The sequence below is a fragment of the Musca autumnalis genome, unplaced genomic scaffold (assembly GCF_047663935.1).
Source record: "Musca autumnalis isolate F117 unplaced genomic scaffold, ASM4766393v1 scaffold_1, whole genome shotgun sequence".
NCBI lineage: Eukaryota > Metazoa > Arthropoda > Insecta > Diptera > Muscidae > Musca > Musca autumnalis.
The window spans coordinates 283,757,234-283,783,662 of NW_027411644.1; the positions used below are offsets into that span (position 1 = coordinate 283,757,234).

The following is a 26,429-nucleotide window of genomic DNA, read 5'->3' on the forward strand; positions in this document are numbered from 1 at the left end:
ACCCACTCGGTTTCAAATGCTCATATTTCAAATAAATCCTCATAAAGAAGGTTAACCCTGCAAAAGGCTATAATATAAACATGGTCTTATATAGGAAGGTAAAAATGTTAGAAAGAGTGAATTCAGGTACAGAGAAAACATTTGGCTTTCTTTCTTCTAGATGATCAAATTAATGTTCCACCTTTTTTATAATCTGCCAATGAATAGAGCCTGCTATTGAATTTGAAACACAGTAAAAAATTAACACACTTTAACATTTAAATACAAACATATTCATTTGATAATATATGTATATAGATAAAATATCTTATTATATATTACAGCACTATTTTGTAGCGAAAATAGAACGCTCTACATGAAGAATACCATAAATTGACATACATTAATATAAAAGAGGAAATATGTTATAATAAGTTATGTGATGATTTCTTGTTCTATTGAGGACGATAGATATTAATAATTAATATAAAATACTAAACATACAAATCTTATGGAACAGTAATCTAAGTTTTCAGGTTTCAAGTGTATATGGAATCGGGATAAATTTAAAGTAAAGTAAAAATATTTTAACAGGTTATTTTGATGACAAAAGATTTGTCTGAAGGCAAATTATTTTTTTATAACAAAGAAGTAACTTAAAATTAAAAAATAATAATAATTAATTACATACCTATACTTATGAAGATTTTAAAACAAATCCGCAATGAACATAATATCTAATATCAATCTGAAAACACTGGGGGGGCTATGTATGTATGTCTCGAGAAAGCAAAGATGAAAGGCATATACAATGAGATTTTTGGCAAAACAAGTAAATATTTTGCACGTGAAATGTATAAACTAATTAACATAAACATTAAATATATGTATAAACACTAAAATGAAAGGTTAGCCTAATTTGTTTTTCTATGAAATGTAAAAGGCAAATGTTTTTTAGCACAAATAAAACAAATTCTAACATGGAACTGAAACATATAGAGATATGAGAAGAAAAAACTAAAAGAATACTTAAAAGAAACTGTTTAGGATAAACTCACATTTCGTAAATGCCTTGAAATATGAAAAATCACTCAATCAGTGTGCCCAGGGGTGCAGGCAATAGATTAGAGGGGAAATGCGGGATAAGAACAAACGAACGAACGGTTTAGTTGCAGCTGCAGTTATATAGGAGAGATATAGAATACAATATTATTAAATACTACGGAACTTAACTTATTCGAAGATAGTAGTATATTAAAGTGTATGTTTTGTATGTTTGAGTGTGATGGGTGTGATGTTTTTCTTGTTGCAGTTGTTGTCTTTTTCTGTATATAGAAAAATAATACCTAATTAAATTTTAAATGGTAATATCACCATATTCTTGAGACCACTTTTCATATGATGTTAAGCTTTGGGGCGCAACTGAACGACGTATACGTTTTAATGAATTATGAAAATCATTTTCTGTTATTGGACGCATAGCACTTATATCCAAACATTTAACTTGTTCCACATTCAGTTCACGTATAGGTTCCAGGGCTGCATCTTTGGCTAATGCAGTTAAATCTGAACCAGAATAGCCTTCGGTGAGTTTAGCCAAACGCTTGAGAGCATCTGTATCTAGGGGACTGCCTTGTTTTTGTAGTAGGCGACGCAGTAACAATTCGCGTGTTTCCATATCAGGTAATGAAACATAAACACGTTTCGTAAAACGTCTTAGGGCAGCTTCATCTAATTCTTGTGGACGATTAGTGGCAGCCAAAACAACAATACGATCACCATCTGGATTACCCGGTAGACCATCAAATTCTACCAAGAATTCTGTTTTTAAACGTCGAGAAGCCTCGTGTTCATTGCTGCTACGTTCCGATAGTAAGGAATCTACTTCATCAATGAATATTATTGAGGGTTGCATCTCCCTGGCAACGGCAAATAATGCACGTACTAACTTCTCGCCATCACCTACATATTTACTGGTGAGGGAAGCGGCAGAAATATTCAAAAATGTTGCACTACATTCGGTGGCAACGGCTCGGGCCAATAATGTTTTACCATTACCAGGTGGTCCAAATAGGAGTAAACCTTTTGCGGGGGCTCGTAGACCTATGGTACCAGATAAACAAAAATATTAATGAATAAAATTTGGAAATAAAACAAATATTTTTATATTATATTAATCTAAGCAAAGCGAGACAGTAAGAGCATACAGGCCAACTAAAAATGTTCACTTTTGGGAGATTTCTCACTTTAACTATGTAGCCCTAATATAAATAAGATAATAATAAAATAATAATATAAATAAGATAATATAAGTTATTGGCCATGTTGGTTTTTTTATATTACAATTGATGAATAAATGAACAGGGGGAGCCAAAAAATTATATTATGTTCGATTTCCGAAATTTAAATATGGTCAGTTCCAGAACTGCAAGAATCTACTAATTTTTACTATTTTTTACCGATAACATAAAGGAAAAAATGTTATCGTAGTAAAAAATAGTAGTTTCTTGCAGGTTCTGAAACAGAGCAAATATTAAAGAATTTTCATCTATTATTAGGTCTGTTCCAGAACTGCAAGAATCTACTAATTTGTACTATTTCTTCCGATAACATAAAGGAAAAAATGCTGTAAAAAATAGTAGCTTCTTGTAGGTTCTGGAACAGATCAATAGTTCCATATTTCAATATCCAAAATTTAAAAATGTCGCTCTAATTTTGGCTTCGAGCGAGGTAGTGAAAGTGATAAATCTCCCACAAGTGAACATTTATAATTGGGCTGATAACTATTTTAACGTCTCGTATAGCCTTCTTTTACAGACATTTACTAATTTTTCAAAATCTTCACTGATGAAAACAGTTACATTCATTTTTGAAAAGGGGATATGGAAAGATGGAAAATCCCCCACAAGTAAACATTTAAAATTCGGCTGATCAAAAATAACACTTACCAGTAAAAAGTTCTGGTCGTACAGCTGGCAATATAACCATTTCTTGTAGCGCCTGCTTGGCAACTTCTTGCCCGGCTATGTCGGACCACTCCACTTTGGCGCCACCCTCTACAATTTCATCCAAAATAATTTGTACCAATTTTTGTTCAACACCCTTTACACTGACAACAGGGGTACTGGCACCACTATTCGATTGACCACCACTACCACCTGAACTACCTCCGATTCCACTTATAGGTGTACGAGAACGTTGCGGTGGTGTATTTCGACCGGAAGACTGAAATATAAAGAAAACAACATAAAATGAAACGTCAATAAAAGAGAAAAAATTGAACTTTTGCGAGTAAAACTAAATACCCTCAGCCTATGATTTAAAAACTGAAGACATGAGGAGGCACGCTGTTACAGTTCTCAGGGCGCACGGTGCTCTTGAACCAAATTAAAATGGAAGGTGCCGGAACGTTCTTTTTATAAATAAATCGCGATTTAAGTTAACATTTTTAGGGATTTGTAGGTTTTCACGATTTTGCTTGGAAACCGCAAATCGTAAATGGGACTAAGGAAATGGGACTTTTCGTAAATTTCACCGTTATTGAGATATACACCTTCAAATTGGGACAATTCACTGACTGTATCGTCTCTTTACAAAACAATGCCATGGCTGCAATTTCCCAACTTAAACTTATATATCTCAAAAATGGTACAACTTAGGAAAATATTACGAATGCCAATCTTGTACAGAATTTTTACAGCTATAAGATTTGCCCTAGTCCCTTTTCGATAAGACCTACCGTTTTAAGGCAAATCGTGAAAAACCTAACAAAAAACCTAAAAATGTGACCTGAACTTCTATATCTCAAAGATGGCAAAACTTAGGAACAAGTCATAATGGTCAATCCTCTAGAGAATTTTCACGGCAACAACATTTTCTTTAGCCCCATTTCGATAGATCTTGCGGATTCCAAACAAAATCGCGATAACCTCAAAAAACCCCAAAAATTTGAATTTTGATCGCGATTTATTTAACCCTCCAGCGATTTTTTCTTGTTTTTGGATTTTTCTCATCTATGAATATTGCTTTTTCATAATCCGCAGAAACTTCCCTGGTGTAAGTGGTTTTCATTTAAAGTTAGTTAAGGTGCACTCTGCACAACATTGTAATATAAAGAGGCGATACAGTTAATCCATTGTCCTAATTTGAACTTCTATATCTCAATAACGGTAAAAAGGACGAAGATATCATAAAAGTCAAACGTGTAGAGAATTTTCATACCTACAACAATTTCCTTGGTACCATTTCGATACGACTTGCAGTTTCCAAGCATAATCGTGAAACCCTAAAAACCCCCTAAAAATGTCAACTTAAATCGCGATTTATTTAAAAAGCGCTCCGGCGATTTTTTGGGTTTTTTGATTTTTCTCATATATGAACATTGTAGTTTCAGAATCCGCAAAAACTTCCCAGGTGTAAGCACCTTCCATTTAAAATTAGTTCAAGGGCACCGTTGGCGGCGTTTTAACAGGTTTGAATTATTTCCATCGCTTTGAACCACACTGGCGCCGCATAGCTTACTACAGATCGACCTATCGCGTTATATGGGCTCAACAAGATTTCTTTATGTGCACCTCAAGCTCTGCCGGCTAGGGACTTGAGGACCTTGTTCCAACATCTCAGCTAGTCGCAGATAGCTGTGGCATGCACGGACGACGTGAACATGGTATCGAGTACCCTAAAATCTTGGGGTAGTTAGTGGTCGGAATTCTGCTACCATCGACCATGACATTCAACTCAGTGCTCACCTCTACACTCCACGTGGAGAACAGAGTGGCCGCAGATTTAGTGACGGATATATGCATACTCCTCATGTGGAAAAAGGTCAAATAGGAGTTCACGCTTTCACAAATAACATTACGGAAGGTACCTGATGCACACGTTACGATCTCAATGTCGACAATGGAGGAGCTGGTGAGGAGAGGTAGATGTTAAACAGTTCCGGAATTCTCTGATTCACCTTACCGGTCTTGGACTTATTGTTCCTGAATTCTACATAAGACTGGCATCCACATATCGTCACCTGAAATGCCCAAAGACGCAACCCTCAACGTAACCCTTTGATGGTTACGTCTTTGGGAATTTCAGGTGACGATATATAATTGATTATCCAACGTTTCAAACATGGCCGGATGGTAGTCTGCGTGGAGTGTTTGTCTATATCACGGAACATATGTTGATTATCGGCAACTGGATAGCTATTTGTTGCACTGCGGAGCAGTAAAGCCTCAAGAGTCTTTGATACGTGCGACAAAAACGAAATCGGGATGTACTATTCCCCTTTGCTGGCATCCTTGCCTGGTTTCAGTAACGGGACCACCTTGCCCATTTTCCAGACTTTGGAGGTGTTTAGAGACAGTTTGAGATATTCCGTTCCTAATGACACTTGCAAGATTATGCATTGTAAATTGTGGTGGTATCTCCTCGGTGTGACTGAGGTCCTATCTTTCTTCTTTCCAGGGATCGAAAATGACATGCAATGTTGCAACTCTTCAAATGCTTTAACCATTCGTTCCGCTTAAGACCAGACGGTATGACCATCCAAAAGTGGGGTAATGTTGGGCCTGTAACCAGCTATTTATCGGCGGGATGTATACGTTCTACGCTACCCCCATTCATTCATTGTGGTAGTTCATCCTCGGCTTGACTGAGGCCCTATCTTCCTTCTTTCCAGGGGTGTCCTCATTGACCGTGTATAACGTAGATATCAATCTGCTCAGCCAGAGGACCGAATGCCATAACTCATAATGTGGATTAAAGTCCTCCAAGATCAGATTGTTATGACCATCCAAAAGTGGGCTAATGTTGGCCCTGTAACCAGCTAATTATCGGCGGGATGTATACGTTCAGCAACTCTATCTCGGCCGTTCCACACGTGACTGCTATCCCCATTCATTCCCTGTACAGGTTATTAGAACCAGGCTCATGCGAAATAGGTGTGAATCAGAGATCCGCAAAATGCATGTAAAAGGCACACTCTCATGCTTTTTCCAAAAATCGAATAGTGCAGTGCCTTGCCCATAAAAATATGATTGTGCCAAAAAGCAGATTCACATCTAAAAAATATTCACTGCTTTAGTGCGTGCAGTGCTTGCTTTTACATTTGTATTCGCATGATTCGCGAATGCAGTATGCACAGTACTGCTTTCGAAATTATCGTCACCCACAAAACAACCACCACCATATTTAGCAGATTCACCTCTAAAAAATATTCACTGCTTTAGTTCTTCAAAATTATTGAAAACTGAATGCTTTAAATATAAACATTTTATAAGTCAACAACTGAAAACGGACGACAATCCTCAATAACCCATGCCGCAAGAATTTTTCTTTATCTTCGTTGCTAGCGACGTTTAAAGGAGCATTTCGTTGTCGAACGTAGCATTTGTGGCGAACTAGGTTTGATGTCTGCCTCCCATTATATTTTAAAATGTGTTTACAGTGTACACAAATAACAACATTTTCAATTATTGTATCATTTTCTGTTTGAATAAATGGAGACATTTTCCAAATTTTGCTTCTTTTTTAGTTTGTTTAACAATATGATAAACACCGGGGGTTAGCCCCCGGTTTTTGTAAAAAAAAATTATGTTCTCACACGAATTGTCAAATTTTGTAGATCGATTTACTCGTATTAGCGGAAATGTGGAACGCTGATTTTTGAATGAGGAATTCTTAACTATATATAGAACGTGTCTACGAAGAATTCGATCTGTATGTAATTTAGGGGCTGAGATATGGATGCCCAAATTATTACGAATGTAGACGAACGAACAAATAGTTACAAAAACAGGGGGTAAATCCAACTAGAAATATTTACAGCTTATTTTACTGCAGCGTGCTTGTGCGAATGCATTATCAAAACAAAAAGGCAATGAGCTCTTTTAGTGTGGTAACTGTCACTGCTATCATTTCGAGGGATGTGCACACAATTGCACACTCTCACGAAAGAAAAAACAAAACAAGCAATAGCAATAAACTGTGATGTCAATAGCAAGCAATGGAAAATGGAAAGCGAGTGGCATTTTGCGGACCTCTGGTGTGTATTGAACAGACTGGTGCAATAAGAAAGCTAATCCCCCTACCGTTTGCACAACCTGCTAAAAAGTTTCAAACCCATCCGAGACATAACTGCACTATTGCGAAAATTTAGAAAAGTTTGGACCAAATCGGTGTATCGGTTCGAGGGATATCATGCACACCAGACTGCGGCTCCAAATTGTCCATAACGGATTTTGTCCAAACATACTTTGGGTCCAAAACAATTTTTCCAATTAGGAACATTTTGTATATTTACCAAAGTGTACATAACCTAGTTATCCTCCTATGGGGATGGGATACGTTGGTTGGGGACAGGAATCTAAATTGAATGGTGCAGTAGCCTCAACATATATTGACTAAGGATTGACAAATCATACAAAAAAATTAACCAGCATGGTACAGGTCTATAAAACACACTGTTCTATTTGGACTTTGTCTGGCTGAACCCTCAAAATAAAAACTATGGGCCACTAGTGCATTTCTTCTTTTACTATTGGATAGATTTGAAAACGCAAAATAAACCAATTTGGAGACATAAAAAATATAATTTTCACATAAAAAATTAATACCACAAATGTCCTCCTTGAAACTGAATGATCACTTTTAACGTTTAGTTAACCAGAACGCTATAAATCTGTTCGGAAAATACAAACTATAACAAAAGGAGACTTATAATAATGGGGGTATGTAAAACATTGACATTAGGCGGTCCAAAAAATTACAATATTTTTGAAAAAAAATTTTCTTTATATGAAATTTTATTTATGACCAAAGGTGAATTTTAACGAAAATTCTCTAAAGGCCGCATTTATGGACCAATTGATGAAAAAACTGTACCGTTAATTGTGGTGGGTAAAAGAACGATTTCTATAAAATTTTTTTTTTGAAAATTGGATTTTGATATAGCTGCAATAGGCATATTGACCGATTTTGAGTGTTTTTGGGCCCTATATAGCTAAATCAAAATCATGTTTTGGACCGCCCTAATATATATGTATATTCTGAACATTTTTACAGGGAAGTCAATGAAATATCGTTATGTAGTGCAAAAATGTTCAATCATTCCAAATTAGAAACATTAAGAGGGCCTCTTAAGTACATCAGTGAGGCGAAGAGCTTGACGACAGTCAAGAGTTTGCGTTTTCGGTAGACAGACATTAAGTGCTGCAATTCAAAAATGCTGCCAACACTACTGAAATATTTTGACATCGTTATGCATGTGATCCGTGCGGAGTTATTTTTTTCTCCCATCGGACGCCTCCCCAGGTGGTGGATAGGGGAACGCTCATCAGATATGGCGGGTACCGCAAAAATAAAATATGCGGGGCGAACCAAAGAAAAAAAAGGAAAACAAAGGCAGCGTCTGATCAACAGTTGGCGGCAGCAAACAGCGTCTGAATTCCAGGAGGAGCGGCTGAATATGTAGACGGAAACTATAAACCCTTCAGATGGCAACGGGAAACCCCTGAAGTATTATCCCATGATAATCATGCAATTTAATGAACATAAATAATGAACGGCCCTCAGTCTCCGGCCAAACGAGGGTGCTAAGAATCCCCGGAGGTAAAACAAAAAATAACCTGAATATTGGTACTTGGAATGTGCGAAGTCTATATGAATCTGGAAAATTAGCTAACACCATTAACGAGATGAATAGAATGAATATTGACATACTTGGAGTTTGCGAAACATGGTGGCCTGATAATGGAGAATTTGTATCTCAAAATGTCAAAGTATTTCACTCAGGAAACCTAAATAGAAATCATAGAAACGGAGTAGGTGTCATTTTGAAAAGCCACATAGCGCAATGCGTAACAGCATTCATACCAAAATCTGATAGAGCAATGCTTATAAAGTTAGAAACAAAACCCTTAAAACTAAATATTATACAAATATATGCGCCCACTGCAGACAAGGGTAAAGAAAATGTCGAAGATTTTTACGAGGATGTAAAATACTTAATAAATATGACAAAACCCCATGATATAAATATCATCCAAGGAGACTTTAATGCCAAAGTTGGACAAGATATTGTACCAGGCATAACAGGCAAATTTGGACTAGGCGAGAGAAATGATAGAGGTGACAGACTTATTCAATTCTGTCAGGAATATGGGTTTAAAATTACAAATACAATGTTCTGCCTGCCAAAAAGAAGATTGTATACCTGGAAATCCCCCCTAGACAAACCAACAAATATAATAAGAAACCAAATAGATTATATATTATACAATAAACGCTTTTCTTCGTTTGTAATGAAGACATCCACATATCCAGGGGCAGATGTTCCATCGGACCATATCCTGTTAATGACAAAAATACGAGCAAAATTGAAGAGACACCCAAAGAGAACAATACGTGGAAAACTCAATACTGGAAAACTGGAGGAACCAAGAGTTAAGACCAGAATGAAAGAGATCATTGATCAAGAATTTAGAAGAATTGAAGCTACAGATAGTGAACAGATGTGGAATTCTGTTAAAAATACGCTAAAATCCATAGCGGACAATAATCTAGGAATCATGAAAAAACCACAAAAGAATGAATGGATGACAAAGGAGATACTGGATCTGATGGAGGAACGTCGAAAACATAAAAATCGAAACTACGAAATATACTACGAATTAAATAGAGAAATACAATCTGCAATCAGAAATGCGAAAAATAATCTCATAAACAGACAGTGCCAGGAGATTGAAAGATTGCAACAGTTAAATGACGAAAGAAATGGCAGGCGTATACCACAAATCAATACCAAAAATGTTATACAATAATGAAAATGAACCTATTTTTGATAAATCGGAAAAGATGGCAATATGGAAAGATTACATAAAGCTCCTGTTTACCGACCAGAACCGATCTACCTATGAGATGATGAGAAATGAAATGCCAGAAGGAACATCTATAACCAAGCAAGAAATTGAGTCAGCGATAAAATCCTTAAAAGTTAAAAAAGCATGTGGTCCTGACGAGATTCCATCGGAAATACTAAAGTTAATAGAGGGTGATAACATTAATATCCTGAACAAGCTATTCAACTACATATATGAGACCGGAGAATACCCAAATGATTGGCTGAGATCAACGTTTATAACGATACCAAAGAAAAACCAACCGAAACACTGCAGTGACTATAGACTTATCAGCTTAATGAGCCATGCTTTGAAGATTTTTCTAAAAATAATTCATGGGCGAATATATGAGAAGTGTGAGAAAGTTATGGGTGCATCCCAATTTGGTTTTAAAGAAGGCATGGGAACACGCGAAGCTCTTTCATCCCTACAAATCCTAGTCCAAAAATGCAAAACTGTTCAAAAAGATGTATACATATGCTTTATCGATTACGAGAAGGCTTTTGACACAGTACAACATGATAAATTGATAGAGGTTCTAACGTCCATTGGTATTGGACAGAATGAAATTCGATGCATAAAAAGCTTGTATTGGCACCAGACTGTGGACGTAAATGGAGAATGTACAGAAGACATAGTAATATCTAAAGGTGTGAGACAAGGATGCATATTATCCCCCCTATTGTTCAATGTCTACTCCGAAAGAATATTCCAAGAATCAATCAACGATATCAAAAAAGGAATTCTTATAAATGGTACTTTTCTCAACAATATTAGATATGCAGACGACACAACCATACTAGCTGATAGCTTTGCAGGACTCCAATACCTACTACATAGACTGGCAGCACACAGTGAAAGCTACGGTTTAAAGATAAACATTAGAAAGACTAAGTATATGGTTATTTCCAAAGAGAGTATGGGCAATCAAACGCCTTTAAAAATAAAAAATATCGACGTGGAAAGAGTACATAGTTTTAAATACCTTGGTGCCACAATAAATGACAAGTGGAGCATTTCAAACGAAATAAGAAGCAGAATTGAAATGGCTAGAGAAGCTTTCATAAAATACAAGAAAATTTTTGTGAGTCATGATATCAATATAAAGTCAAAATTAAGATATCTGAAAACATATGTATGGTCAGTTTTGCTATATGGAGTCGAAATGTGGACCCTGAAGGCAGCCGACATGAAGAAGCTTGAAGCTTTCGAGTTTTGGACCTACAGACGAATTCTAAAAATACCATGGACCAAGTTTGTAACGAACAATGAAGTGCTGCAAAGAATACATCAAGAAAAAGAGCTTATACGTACAATAAAGAAACGAAAAACAGCATATCTTGGACACATCATGCGAAACAACAAATACAAACTACTCCAAAACATTATCCGATGCAAAATAGAGGGAAGACAGTCCAGGGGAAGAAAAGAGAAATCTTGGATAAATAATATTCAGGAATGGACCGGTATTAATGATGTTGCAACTCTACTCAGCGAGTGCAGAAATCGACAATCTTTTGCTGAAATAATCAACAACTTATAAACACATATATATACCGAATATACTGTAATACATTTTATGTAACTGCATTGATCACCATAAATTCGTAAAACGAATAGGCAAATAAAGAAGAAGATGCATGTGATAACATTTTCGTCATAGTACCTGCAAGGCAGCGAGTTGTCCTAACATTTAGCCACGGTTGATCTCGTATTAATACAGTCGAACCCCTCTGAAACAAATATTTCTCTGTAAATAATTTAAAAGTGGTAGGTTTTCACACAGCATTGCCGCTTTATAGCGAAAATTCTCTATAACGGAGTATTTATTCGTCCTCAGCAGCAACTTTATACAGAAGTTCGATTGTATATAGTTTTACTGTAGACCCGAAAACTCCTAATTTCCTCATTAAATAACATTTATAAACTTTAAATTCAAAATATACTCACAAATTGCCTTCGAACAGCAGGTGGTGTTGCAGCAGTTTTAATGGGCTGACGCTGTGAAACACCAGCTATTGCATTCTTTGAGCCCAAATTTCTTGGTAGGGTTTGTGATTTATTTACAACAGCTAAGTTGCCTGGACGTTTGGAACTAACGGTTAGTTTACGGCCAGATGCTGGAAAGTAGAAACACAAAAAATTAGTTTTTTTTTTTCAAAATGCAACAACTTAATACAGCAAAAAAAAGATTTCAGTTTTATTTGTTAAGCAAAATAAGCAAAAAAAAAATTAAAAAATAAAAACTGTGCTTAGGTACATTTAATTGTGCTGTTAATAAAATGTAATGAAATGAGATTTAAAACGCTTTGCTTTTCTAATATGGCTGTCGAATTATGAACCAAACTTTGATACAAAAATATGAGTGAGTGCCTTTCCTTTTATGACGGGAGATATAATCCTTATTTTTATGCTATTATCTGTGGTGATATGAGAGTTGTGTCATAACGATTGTGTGATCAAATCATACAAATCTTACCTGCAGCACCAGCAGACGACCCCGTACTAGGTGAGGTGTTGTTATTTGAGTTATTATTTCGTATATTGTGGGCAGCAATACTGCGTAATTTGGTGGTATTATTAATACGCACCTTGGGTATGGAACAATTTGCCCCACTTGGACTGTTGTTATTGGAATTTGATGAAGTAGCTGTATGATATTCCATTTGCATTGGCTGTACAACTTGTATATTTTTTGTTGTGGACGGAGAAGTAGTAACGGTGCCAGTACTTTTTCTATTCTTAAGGTTTGAACGATTTCTTGCAGTGTTTATCTTTTTATTATGTTGTGTTGGTTCTTCTTCTCTCAGATGTAATGCTTCCATACGTAATTGTTCATCACGCAATTCTAAATTGGGTATTTTTTGTTTTGGTTTGAATCAGTACCCCACCATACACATGACACAACCACAAAAATGATGTACATGATATAAAAATAAATAAACAGAAAAAAAAATTGAACTTAAACAAAAAATAAAAAAAAGGAACAACACAACTCTAAAATAACAACACCAACAACATGCTAACTACAAAGATTATATTAACATCATCCTCCTATACTTACCGAGAAAGTGTAAACGATCCCTTGCCATTGAAAGATTGGTCTGCATTTTATCATGTAATCGTTGGGCACGTTCCCAAACTTCTCCTCGACCACTCCAGCAATCGACTGCAATGCCATCTTCTAATTCTTTGATGCCCTTACGGTACAGTTCAATAGCCAATTCCTTGTGGCCTGCAAAGAATGAAAAGAGAAAATGTATATTAATAAATTCATTAAAACTGAAACGTTTCTTAAAGCATTCTAAAACCAAAAAAACTGCTACAATTTTCGCATGAACACATGATTTTGCGACATATGGATCGAACGATAATCAGTACGGATTGCATTTCAGAGGTTACGGGACTACAAGGCTAGGGTCTACGCTGCATCAACATGGTTGTCGATGGGATTTTCGATTTGCAAACGTTTACATAGTCAGAGTAAAGGAATACATAAGAGACTCCTTGCAAGATAATTATCAAGGGTAACTGATGGACCCGAAACCAAACAACACTCAATATAATGGAAGCTATTTTTTTATAGCCTACTCGGAAAAAGTTGTCTTAAGAGACCATTTCTATAAAAACTTTGAATGGCTCTAATAATAGAGAAAGTCAAGTACATACATTACGCTGAGGAGTTTTTTGCTATCGTTGAAAATATGAAGTTGTCTGGTTTGGAATCAAACCTGGTCATTTAGACCGATCAGAGCGGTGCCCCTAAACAAAATATCCGTATTAAAGAAATCCTTTTCAAAAAGTCAATACTCCTGTCTCGGGAACAATGGACTTCCTCCCAAACAATTATATATCGTTGTAATCGGGATACCAAAGAAGTACCAATGGTACTTGGTGTCCCTAAACGACACTTGTTCCTAATAATGATGCATTCATTCCACGTTCCTTTACTTCATACGTTCACATAAACATTGATTTCTTTTTAATAACTATTTTTTTCATTTTTGTTACAGCTTCTGGTAAGTATGACTCATAAAGTAGTCTAACCATTTAAGCAACAATAACAAAAATATCGCAATTAAATGCAATAATAAAGAACAACAAAGAACCCCCAACAACTACAACAAACTACATCATTGTACATTCTAAAACTCACCTTCATTTTCTTCATCAATTTTCAAGGCCTTTGAAATATATTCGAAAGCACGACGATGATGATGTTTCTGTTTAGCCAACAATGGATCACCGGGTCCAGGTCCCGATGCTCCAGCCACAGCACCAGTATTATTTTTATTAAACATTTCCAATTGTTGTTGTGGATGACGTACTCTCGAACCGGGCAAGGGGTATGGGGCAATAGCTGTCGATGTTAGCGATGAATTTGTGTGCGCTTGTTGTTCCAACAATTGATGTTTATCCTTGGATGATACAGCTACTAAGCTTGAACTTTGTCCACCACCTGATGAGGAGCCAACAACAATTTCAATATTACATTCACGTTTATGCGGACGATAAATGACTTTTGTGCTCGCACCGTAGATATAGCGAAATATACAGAACAGCTGATAAATTAGCGTACGAAGAACGTTGAAAAGAAAAATGATAGGGAATGAAACCACATAGAGATTTTGTTTATGTACGGAACTAAAGGGTGAACGGGTATTCATGGGAACACCATCGTAATCGTCGGAATCATCATCCGGCGAAGAGTTGGGCGATCGACGATTTGATGAAGTGGATGGTTTAACATCATCCAGGGCTACACTACATGTACTGGAAGTTTTACGATGAGACTGACGTATGGGTGATTTGGTACTGCTGTTCTGACTACTGGCATTACCCGATGAAGAAGACGATGATGATTTGCTACGCACCATCGGATATTTTGTTGATTATTTAATATTATTCTATTATTTATTACACCACCACCAACAGCAGCTTTGGGGTTTTATGTTTCAAAAATAAAACGAAAACGACCCCCAAAAAATTTTAACAAAAATCTTCTTTGGAATAGGTTTTTTTGCAACCCCCTTTTCGTCGCTAGCAGCATAGATTTTACATTAATATTTGAACTGCTTTCAACAATAATATCAATGGTATTTTAATTATTTTGTAAAGATTTCGCCGTTGTGTTTCGTTTTTTGTAATTTTTATAGGTGTTTCTTTATTTTGTAATTGATAAAACTTATTTTTCTTCCTTTCAGATAGTTTGCTTTCTTTCTTAATATGTCATACTTTGATGTTTATTTTTTGCGTTATGTCGTTATGTCAAACCCCCTTTTTTCAACCCTTAGAAAAAACAACAACTAGTGCTATGAAGATATTGAATAATTTGGTGTGACGGATGTAAGCCGGATAATTTGGCGCCAACACAAGAAATTATATATTAATAATAAATTCGTTCTGGCTGATGTACATAACAACTAATTTAAAATCCGTACTTACAACTTATACCAAAGAATTTACATTTCCTTCGTGCTTTCTATTTAAAAATAGTTTTAATTTTATTGTTTATACATTTGAAGTGTCGGTTTGATATATATTTAAATACCGAGTACTTATCATCCAGAATAAATCGTGTAATTAACAAAATACAACCCTACAACTACCAGATGACACATTAAGGGGTGTTCACATTGTTAGAGATGTTGGGAAGAGAGAGAAAGCTCTTGTCACACAGAGCAACTAACAAGAAAATTTCCCAGCAAAAAAAAATGGAAGTGGTGCAAGTTGGAGTGAGGATTTCATTACATGAATGGATGCGCTTCCAGTGGACTAATGAAAAAGGCAATCCTTTTCCTCACATTTGGATTACATCCAACAAGCACTTTTATGTATAAACGATAAAAAATTCAATTTTCATTCAACAAATGAAATTAAAGTAATACGGCGTTTATATTATAGTTTTTTGCAGGGTTAACCTTCTTTATGAGGATTTGTTTGAAGTATATACAATGGAAATGACATTTGAAACCCAGACCCACTGGGTTAACCTTGTTATATATAAACGGCCTATAAGAATAAAATTAAAATATCTTATTAATGGCCTGTTCCCGTACTTTACAAAGTGGTAAAAGTCGTAAACGATTTTCATACAAATTTTGTGTACGGGAACGCAAAACTCGTAAAAGTGGTAAAAATTGTAAAAATGGAGTGCTTCCTAGCTGCGTGCTGCGGAAGCAAAATGGAGTGCTTCCTAACTGAGTGCTGCGGAAGCAAAATGGAGTGCTTCCTTTCTGCGCGCTCCCTTGTAAAATTCACTGAGGAATTCATAGAAAAAGAAGCACTTCGTAACACTTGCACCAGTGATTTAACTGCTTCCGTGGATGCAAACTTTTTGCTGGGTTGTTTTTTTTTTTAAATTTAGGCGGCCATCAGACCATCTGCTTTTTCGCATGTATGTTGTCACTTTGGGTATGCTAATACTACAGAACAGCTGATGTCATACATGTGAAAAAGCAGATGGTCTGATGGCGGCCTTAGTAAATTGCTGTTAAAGTATTGTGGAACTCGCCCAATTTCATAGAAATCGCTTTAGTGTGGACCGGGACTTATATTTTTACACATTTTTTGTTTGGCCACTTCTTCTTCTTCTTTATTTGCCTATTCGATTTTCGAATGTTGGCGACCAAAAAGCAAATATAAGAATACTAGCAAAGTGCCCGCTACTTCGTATGCGTTAAATATACAAAACAAATAAACAATATATAATATAGAATGGTGGAAACATTTTGTGTACTAATACGTACCACTTTTGTTCGATTTTCGTCACGCCTACACATCAAGAGCAATCCACATTTTTTGAAATAGTTTAATTGAGGTTCTCAGCGCAAATACGGCCTAACCCAACAACCGCCATCCTCATTTCCAGCACTATCTGTTCTCCCAGAATTATAGAACTATTTAGTAGTTTACATGTAAATAGATAAATACGAACCTCCTCCTATTATTTCAAAATTCCCTTTACACAATAACAAATTGTACCAAATCCTTATTTACAACTTTTCGTATATTTATGGCACATATTTCTTAAATCGGACGTTATAAGCAAATGGTAACAGTAATCTTAATTCCAAATCCCATGAATCCAGATCTATCCTTTCATCCAATACAAAATTGTACCATACATGGAACCATTTCGTACCCCTAAGTGTACCTAATTCCACATATTAGGATTCGAGCGCTATAATTTCACGCAAATCCTAATTGTACAAAATGTAGTACTTTTTGTAAGCATAAGTACGCATTTCCAAAACTAACCCCAACAGTAATATTAACTCCAAAATTCAAGATTCTAGCTCTAATCGTTCGCTCAAATCCAAGTTGTACCAAATATAGTACCGTTTAGTTTATAAGTACGAATTACCAAAACTTTCTCAATCCTACACCCCAACAGTAATCTTAATTCCAAACTTCAAGATTCCAGCTCTAGCCGTTCGCTCAAATCCAAATTGAACCAAATTTAGTACTTTTCGTACTCATAAGTACGAATTTCAAAAACTACTTCCATATCTCAATCCTACACTCCAACAGTAATATTAATTCCAAATTTCTTGATTCTAGCTCTACCCGTTCGCTCAAATCCAAGTTGTACCAAATTTAGTACCGTTTAATAGTTTTCATACATATAAGTACGAATTTCCAAAACTTCTTCAATCCTACACCCCAACAGTAATCTTAATTCCAAACTTCAAGATTCCAGTTCTAGCCTTTCGCTCAAATCCAAATTGTACCAAATTTAGTACTTTTCGTACTCATAAGTACGAATTTCAAAAACTACTTCCATATCTCAATCCTACACTCCAACAGTAATCTTAATTCCAAATTTCTTGATTCCAACTCTATCCGTTCGCTCAAATCCAAATTGTACCAAATTTAGTACTATTTAGTACTTTTCCTACCCATAACTAAAAATTTCCAAAATTTTATCAATCCTACAATTCAACAGGTATTTTAATTCCAAACTTGAGGATGGCAGCTACATCAGATCACCGAAATCCAAATTGTACCAAATTTAGTACCATTTAGTACTTTTCGTACCCATAAGTACAAATTTTCAAAACTACCTCAGTGCTATGTTCAAACAATAAGCTTAATTCCGAATTTCAGGATTCCAGATATATCCGATAACTCAAATCCAAATTTGGTACCATTTAGTACTATTCGTATCCATAGTACGAATTTCTAAAACTACCTCTATCAACACTCCAACATCAATTTTAATTCCGAATTTCACGATTCCAAATGTATCCGTTCGCTCAAATCCAAATTGTACCAAATTTAGTACTATTTAGTACTTTTCCTCCCATAACTACAAATTTCCAAAACTTTATCAATCCTACACTCCAACAGTACTCCTTATTCCAAATCTCGGGTTTCCAGCTATATCCGTTCCAAATTTGTATCAAATTTGGTACCATTTAGTACTTTCGTACCCATGAGTACGAATTTCTAGAACTACCTCAATCCTACAAGCCAACAGTAATCTTAATTCCAAAATTAAGGATTACAGCTGCATCCAATCACCGTAATCCAAATTGTACCAAATTCGATACCATTTAGTACTTTTCTTATCCAAAGTACGAATTTCCAAACCTTCCTCTTTCAACACTCCAACAGTAATCGTAATTCCGAATTTCAGGATTCAAAATGTATCCGATCACATAAATTACAATTTGGTACCATTTAGTACTTATCGTACCCATAACTAAAAATTTCAAAAACTTCATCAATCCTACTTACCAACAGTAATCCTTATTCCGAATCTCGGGATTCCAGCTATATCTGTTCACCCAAATCCAAATTGTACCAGATTTGGTACCATTTAGTACTTTTCGTACACATACATAAGTACAAATTTTCAAAGCTACCTCAGTGCTATGTTCAAACAATAAGCTTAATTCCGAATTTCAGAATTCCAGATACATCCGATAACTCAAATCCAAATTTGGTACCATTTAGTACTATTTGTATCCATAGTACGAATTTCTAAACCTACCTCTATCAACACTCCAATATCAATTTTAATTCCGAATTTCACGATTCCAAATGTATCCTATCACTGAAATCCAAATTGTACCAAATTTAGTACTATTTAGTACTTTTCCTACCCATAACTACAAATTTCCAAAACTTTATCAATCCTACACTCCAATAGTACTCCTTATTCCAAATCTCGGAATTTCAGCTATATACGTTCACCCAAATCCAAATTGTACCAAATTTGGTACTATTTAGTACTATTCGTACCCAAGAGTACGAATATCCACAACTACCTCAATCCTACACGCCAACAGTAATCTTAATTCCAAATTTCAGAATTACAGCTGCATCAGATTACCGTAATCCAAATTGTACCAAATTTAGTACCATTTAGTACTTTTTGTTCCCATAGGTCCGAATTTCCAAACCTACCTCTATCCAGCACTCCAAAAGTAATCTTAATTTCGAATTTCAGGATTCCAAATGTATCTGATCACCCAAATCCAAATTGTACCAAATTTGGTACCATTTAGTACTTTTCGTTGCCATAAGTACGAATTTCCAAAAGTATCCCAATCCCACACTCCAATAGTAATCTTAATTCCAAATTTCACTATTCCAGCTCTATCCGATCACTTAAATTCATATTGTACCAAATTTGGTACCATTTAGTACTTTTCGTACCCAAAAGTACGAATTTCCAAAATACCTCTATCCTACACCCCGACTGTAATCCTAATTCCAAATTTCAGGATTCCAGCTCCATCCGTTCCCCCAAATCCAAATTGTACCTTATTTGGTACTATTTAGTACCTTTCGTACCCATATGTACGAATTTCGAAAACTACCTCCATATCTCAAACCTACGCTCCAACAGTAATAGTAATTCCAAATTTCAGAATTCCAACTTTATCGGTTCGCCCAAATTCAAATTGTACCAAATTTAGTACCATTTAGTACTATTCGTACACATGAGTACACTTTTTCAAAACCACCTCCTTATATCAACTCATCTTCTAAACCTTGATTTTCATTCCAAATTTCAAGATTTTAGATCTATCCGTTCACGTAATACCAAATAGTACTAAATTTAGTAACTTTTAGTACTTTTCGTACACTTATAGTTCGAATTTCCAAAAACCATTTGGTACACCTTTCTAACTCTCCATCAGTGAACCTCATTCCAAATTTCAGAATTCTAGCTCTACGCGTTTGCCTAATACAAAGGGTACCATATTTAGTACCTTTTAGTACTTTTAGTACAGTTCTAGTTCGAATTTCCAAAAATCCAGCCTTATCCGACACCTTCGGACCAAGAGTGACCCTCACCCAAAATTTCAAGATTCTTTCTTTAGCCGTTTAGTCTGGGCGTTGATTATCAGTCAGTCAGTCAGTGAGTCAGTGAATCAGTGAGTCATCATTACTGAACTCTTTTATAAGTATAGATTATTATGTTTGGTTTACATTCGGCGTCTTTTCGTGATTTCGAAGGCGTTTCGTGATTTCGCGCGAAATCAAGCAAAAATTATCATGATTTCGCATACAAAAATGAAATCATCTCATTTCGTGATTTCAGCGAAATCAACATCGAAATCGCAGTACACATGATATACAACCCTGTTATTGCCTGAAAAAGTACCAAAAGTTGCAACACTTTTCACGCATCACAATAAACAAGGTAGATGGTCAATGGATGCAACAAAAAATGTTAGTATCAAAATTTGTAAACAATGTGAAAAAATATTAAATTACTTTGTCACAATGTTATTTTTCAGTGTGTTATTGTACTTTTTTAATAGTAATGTTAGAAAAAAGAGCGTAAAAAGAGCAAGTGTAAACTTGTCAAAAATTGATTCCCCATACAAATTTCTTAAAAAATAATGGAACGAAAACTTCTGCTAAACTTCGGAGTACGGGAACGCATTTTTAGCACTAAACGGGAAAACTGCTGCAAGTTCTGAACACAACCTTTATCTATCGACATTTATTATTATGATGTCTCAACGATAAAATCATTTTTTTTTATTTTTTCATTTGTTACTACTATACACAATTAATACGATGTATAGATAATTTTACGATAATTTTAGAAATAAAGTTGTAAAGTTCCATATTGTCGTATATTTTTGATGATTAATTCAATTTACAACAACTTGTTTTCAAAATTCATGTTCGATCAGCTGCGCATATGCATCTACCTTGATCATTGTGATATGTTTGAAATCAACAAAAAAATAAGTGTAAACACCGGGATGTATTTCAGGATTTCGTGAAATCCAGTGGATTTTAGAGCGCAAGTCTAAACTTGGCATTACAATAGTTTTATATGATCATACTTAAATTCATGCTACAATAATTCATAGGTAGGCCAGGTATTAGAATCGCCAAAAAAATACAACCCTGTCGCTATGGCTTAAAACGTCAAAATTGTTTTGATGAATGATAATGGATGAGTAAACAAAGAAGAAGAAGAACGAAATGTTGAAATGAAAACAAAACAGGGTTGAATTTTTTGATCAATAATAAATATCAACTCTGCATGTCAACACGGTTTTGACAGATTAAGCCATAACAAAAAAAAATTGTAATCAGCTGTTAGCTGTGGCCTACCTAAGAATTATTGTACCATGCTTAAATTATTATATATTGTTTATAATATTTAGCGACTACTAGCCGCCTATTTCTTTGTACTTATTGCGCCGGCGCCGATAAAATCATTAGTCTTCGTTATAGTGCGGTTACACTACAGTTTTTTGCCGGGTTAACCCACTTTATGAGGATTTATTGCTTAATCTGGTCAAATCTGACCAGATTTGCCATACAAAACTTAAATCCTCTCACGACTGGGTTTATTTTAAATCCGGCATAAATCCACCAAATATACAGTGTTGTATTCGGTATTTGTGCAAAAAAATCCAACTCTACTCAAAAAGTACCAAAAGTTGCAACTGTTTTTGCAACAGAGTTTGTCGTGTTTTACACGTTTACGATTGGTCGCATGAGATTTTATGTAGTTAACAAATCTAAAGTTATTTGAAAATCATAAAATTATTTATTTTTTTACATTAGCCACTTTTTTAACAAAAAGTACGCTTGATACCTTGATACAAAAACGTATCCCTGTGTGTAAAATATACCAATATGAGCAAAGAGGGGACGATATCTCATGCGAGAAATTGTAAAAGTGTTATAGTGCGGTTACACTACAATTTTTTGCCGGGTTAACCCACTTTATGAGGATTTATTGCTTAATCTGGTCAAATCTGACCAGATTTGCCATACAAAAATTAAATCCTCTCACGACTGGGTTTATTTTAAATCCGGCACAAATCCACCAAAAATACAGTGTTGTATTCGGTATTTGTGCAAAAAAATCCAACTCTACTCAAAAAGTACCGAAAGTTGCAACTGTTTTTGCAACAGAGTTTGTCGTGTTTTACACGTTTACGATTGGTCGCATGAGATTTTATGGAGTTAACAAATCTAAAAATATTTGAAAATCATAAAATTATTTACTTTTTTACATTAGACACTTTTTTAACAAAAAGTACGCTTGATACCTTGATACAAAAATGTATCCCTGTGTGTAAAATATACCAATATGAGCAAAGAGGGGACGATATCTCATGCGAGAAATTGTAAAAGTGTTAAACACGACTTTATTAGTTATTTTGTATGTATACGTAAACAAACATCAGCTGACAGTTTATATCCTCGAAAAGCTAAGTGTAACCAGCAAAGATTAACCCACTGGATCTATTAAACCCATTGGGTTAACCTTCAATCATGGCACAATTACCCAGGAGTGGCATCGTAAAATTTTGAATATGTTATGTCAAAACTTTCTTTATGTTGTTGGGGAAATTACAACAAAAATAATTTTTTATAAAGGGATTTGACTTTTCATATTCGATCAGCTGGTGTGATACCACTACCTGGTAGTTCTGCCATGCCTTCAATAGTGTAACCGGGGTATTAAACACGACTTTATTAGTTATTTTGTATGTATACGTAAACAAACATCAGCTGACAGTTTATATCCTCGAAAAGCTAAGTGTAACCAGCAAAGATTAACCCACTAGATCTATTAAACCCAGTGGGTTAACCTTCAATAGTGTAACCGGGGTATTATTTGGCCTCATCAGCTGGCCGATTTAAATGCATTCACTTTAATTTAATTTAAAACCATCAAATTAGAGGTGAAAAAGTGGTGACGAGATAAAGCAAATTTCGATGTGTGTCCATTGTCCATTGTGTATTCCAATAAAATTTCGTAATCATTAAAGAGAAATCTCACGGAGAGGTAGTGCCCGTGTGTAGTGGAGTAGGGTGTGACATGGTCGGCCCCGTCCGACAATAGCCTTTGCTTACAATTTTTTGGCGAAATTTTAATTACAGAAACATGACTTGGGAAGAAGATCAAGATAATTTCTGCATGGTAGCGAAGGGAATCTTCGAAGATCCATACAGTCCACCGGTGCAAAAAGTAATAACGACGAAAGCCCTTCTATCTAAGAAGGCGTATACTTTAGACCAACAGATTTTACGTACAAGAACACCCTCAATAAATATAGTCGAGGAATGGTACCCTAGAAGCCGAATGGGCTTCTCTGAATCAACCAGAAGAAAGTTGTCCGATTACTTTGCGATGTTAGGCCCTAAATACCATGAGGTTAATAAGTGCATTCTGTCATTCGACGCGCTGCGGGTACATCACAATGGAGGAAGGGGTGACCAATACGCCTTCCTGTTAAAGGGGCTTAAATACGACTGGACAATTTTAATTGGTACAGAATTTCGTAATAGTTATAATACAGACCAAATTGACGAGATGATTGGACATATATACAATGCCGCACAAAATGCAGGTATCGAAATCGTTGGCAATGTGTGTGACGGGGACAGTAAGCATGTAGGATTGGTGCCTAATTATACTCCGGAAAATTTACTGTATAGGCAAAAACTGTTCCTTTTCGACGCGTACCATCTGCTGGTACATTTGGTTCAACTATTCCTTACTAGAGGAATAAGTTTGGACGGTAATAGGATTCAACATGAACGTGTGCTGAACTTTACGCAAAATGTAAATTATTTCTTAGATGATTACTACTATGAGCGTTTTGCAATTGAGCGGTATGAAGAAATCTTCAACGAAAACGTTGTCGATTATCTTAAAGGACTGGCCATACGTGACGAAGCTGACGTAAACAAGGCAAATACGTTTAAATTTGTGGAAATGACCACAAGATTTGTTTTAATGCTTAAAATGGCGGAAGTCCAGAGAGTAAGGAAGCTTTTTGCCTAGATTTTAAAAGCTTCTTGGAAAGTGTTACATATACCAACAAGCAATATCTGTATTGCACACTCACTGCGTGGCAAAAATTGTTGGAAACGTATACAGATATAAATTTGAAACATCTATCGACTCACCATTCGATAGAAAAATTTTTTGCAGAAATAAGGGAAAGAACCAAAGGAACGCCAACGCCACAGACCATGGATTATGTGAAGGCGCGTTTCGACGCTTCGGTGGAGTGTACCGCAATGATTACAGACGCATATGATTTGTTTCTCAATGAGTGTGAATTCCCAAAGGAGTTTAGATATGAAATAAATAATTAGAATAACACATACAATATGATATCACTAATATCCATCGTACTAACAAATAATACAAATAATGGTGGCACACAAACGCGGCTTGGCCAACTATTACCACCCCTGCTACCACCACCTACAATTACCACATTTACCGGAAATGGTAATGGAAACACCCAATTATACAACAAATCACAATATAACAACCACGCATCATAATAAGTCGAAGAGTGGTCCTGGTCCCTGGGAGGCATTAACAAGTTTGGGTCTTTTGTGTTTGGGTAAGTGATTTGATTTGTGGTTATGTTTTAAGGATTTTTGAGGGAGTATTAATTTGTTTAATTTTTGTTGCAGTTTCCTTGCTGCTGGCTTTGTTGTCCTTAATTTTCCTGCTTAAAATTTATCAAAATGCCAGAGAAGATGCCCTAACGAGAAGCTCTCCCGAGGATTTTATTATTGTTTAACAATTAATTATTATATTATTATTATTATTATTAGACATCGCATTTTGCATATTTGCATATTTTTAAAGTGTTTTATTTAACTTGCCTTGGCGTGTGTTTAGTTCAAATCTGGTAACTAATTTTTAACACGGTTGCAGTTTGAACACTTCTCAGATTTGGATGACAATACACGAATATGAAATCAAAATCAATTTGGGTCCGATTTAAGGTTAAGGATTTTATCTTCATTTTTAGCCAGAATTTGCTGTAACTTGGCACATGGAGCCCCAATGGTACAGAAACTTCCCCATCAAAAACAAGTAAGAAAAGTCTATAGTCGGACGGAGCCGACCATGGGATACCCTATACCACTATCCCTGGACAATCGCTCTCCACGGAACTTCTTTTCAATGACTGTGAAAAATTAATTATCAAATATCAGAGATGTAATGTATAATACTTATGACCAAAACCAAAAAGTTGTCTATCATCCCCTGAATATTTCACGATCATCACCAATAAGAATAGGGATCTATTCTGATCTGAACCCGATCTCCATACAAAATTTCGTGACGATCGGTCCATAATTGCGGCCTGGAGCGTGTTTACAATTTATAATGGACAGACGGACGGAGGGACACACAACTCAAAATCGCTTTATCTCGTCGAGATATGAAGATTGGTATACCACATTGGGGGTCTCCGACGAATATTTCGCGGTGTTACATGAATTTTCACCAAAACAAACTTATACCCTTTTCCACATTGTGGTATAGGGTATAATAACCCAGCAAAATGTTCGATGCCAAAGAAGCTATTCAAGAATGGGTACAAGTGATATGGAATGTCATTTTTTAGCATCTTCATTCATTCTTTTTACAAGAGCGTGACCCCCAAAAGATGCAATTCCTTTTCAGATCCTAAGCATGTCATCTTCACTAACCCCGTGGAATGGCATTTTAACCGATTCTTTGGCATGACATCTTAACCAATTCCTAGAATAGCATTTACACTAACCCTTTGGCATGTCATCTTGATGAACCCTCTAGCATGGAATTTTTACCAATTCCATAGAAGTACATCACGGCTATAGAAGTACATCACTACCAATGAGTTTAAAATTGAATCGAGGTATATTAATTGATGTGGGATAAGCCTCCTTGTCCACGAAGGCACGTTTGTAGAAAAATACTACATAATCAGGTCATGCTTAACTCGACCTTCACTTACCATTCATTTTCAGAATCCTGTTCTTCTTCGATTCGGGCTTTTTGGTCAAATTTCGAAAACAAGATTTGATTGATTTCATTCTAAGTCAGAGTTAGTCGCATATCCAACGTTTCATCTTGATTCGACAGATTTTGCATATATGTATTTATGTACTTGAAATAGGATTCAAGCAAACATTTGCAAGAAATGTATAAGGACATACTACTAATTAAAACCTTTTATAAAATATACTTATGTATTTACAAATAAGATCCTAGCACAGACAAGGAAACTCTTTTAGTATCAAAGAGTGCAGTTCGATTCT

General features: G+C 35.5%; 2 protein-coding genes across 7 annotated transcripts in view; one reads left to right on the top strand and one right to left on the bottom strand.

Moving 5' to 3' along the window:
* Window positions 1–256: 256 nt before the first annotated feature.
* The window catches only part of spas (spastin), a 35,813-nt gene continuing 9,640 nt past the window's right edge, over window positions 257–26,429 (bottom strand). For 2 of the 6 annotated variants that reach the window (XM_073961471.1, XM_073961466.1), the window contains exons 2-7: window positions 14,029–14,331; window positions 12,937–13,107; window positions 12,352–12,720; window positions 11,823–11,992; window positions 2,928–3,204; window positions 257–2,082 (exon numbers count right to left, since the gene is read on the bottom strand). In XM_073961471.1, coding sequence (XP_073817572.1) covers window positions 1,337–2,082; window positions 2,928–3,204; window positions 11,823–11,992; window positions 12,352–12,720; window positions 12,937–13,107; window positions 14,029–14,173 — 1,878 coding nt within the window. In that variant the 5' untranslated portion in view covers window positions 14,174–14,331 and the 3' untranslated portion in view covers window positions 257–1,336. Of the gene's footprint in view, window positions 2,083–2,927; window positions 3,205–11,822; window positions 11,993–12,351; window positions 12,721–12,936; window positions 13,108–14,028; window positions 14,435–15,317; window positions 15,412–26,429 lie in introns of those variants that run through there. The other 4 variants (XM_073961467.1, XM_073961470.1, XM_073961469.1 and 1 more) reach the window with 4 other exon arrangements.
* LOC141391307 (uncharacterized) lies at window positions 24,064–25,029 on the top strand. The gene is made up of 2 exons (XM_073964223.1): window positions 24,064–24,733; window positions 24,807–25,029. Exons 1-2 carry the CDS (start codon window positions 24,535–24,537, stop codon window positions 24,914–24,916), a joined length of 309 nt encoding a protein of 102 aa, XP_073820324.1. The 5' UTR covers window positions 24,064–24,534; the 3' UTR covers window positions 24,917–25,029.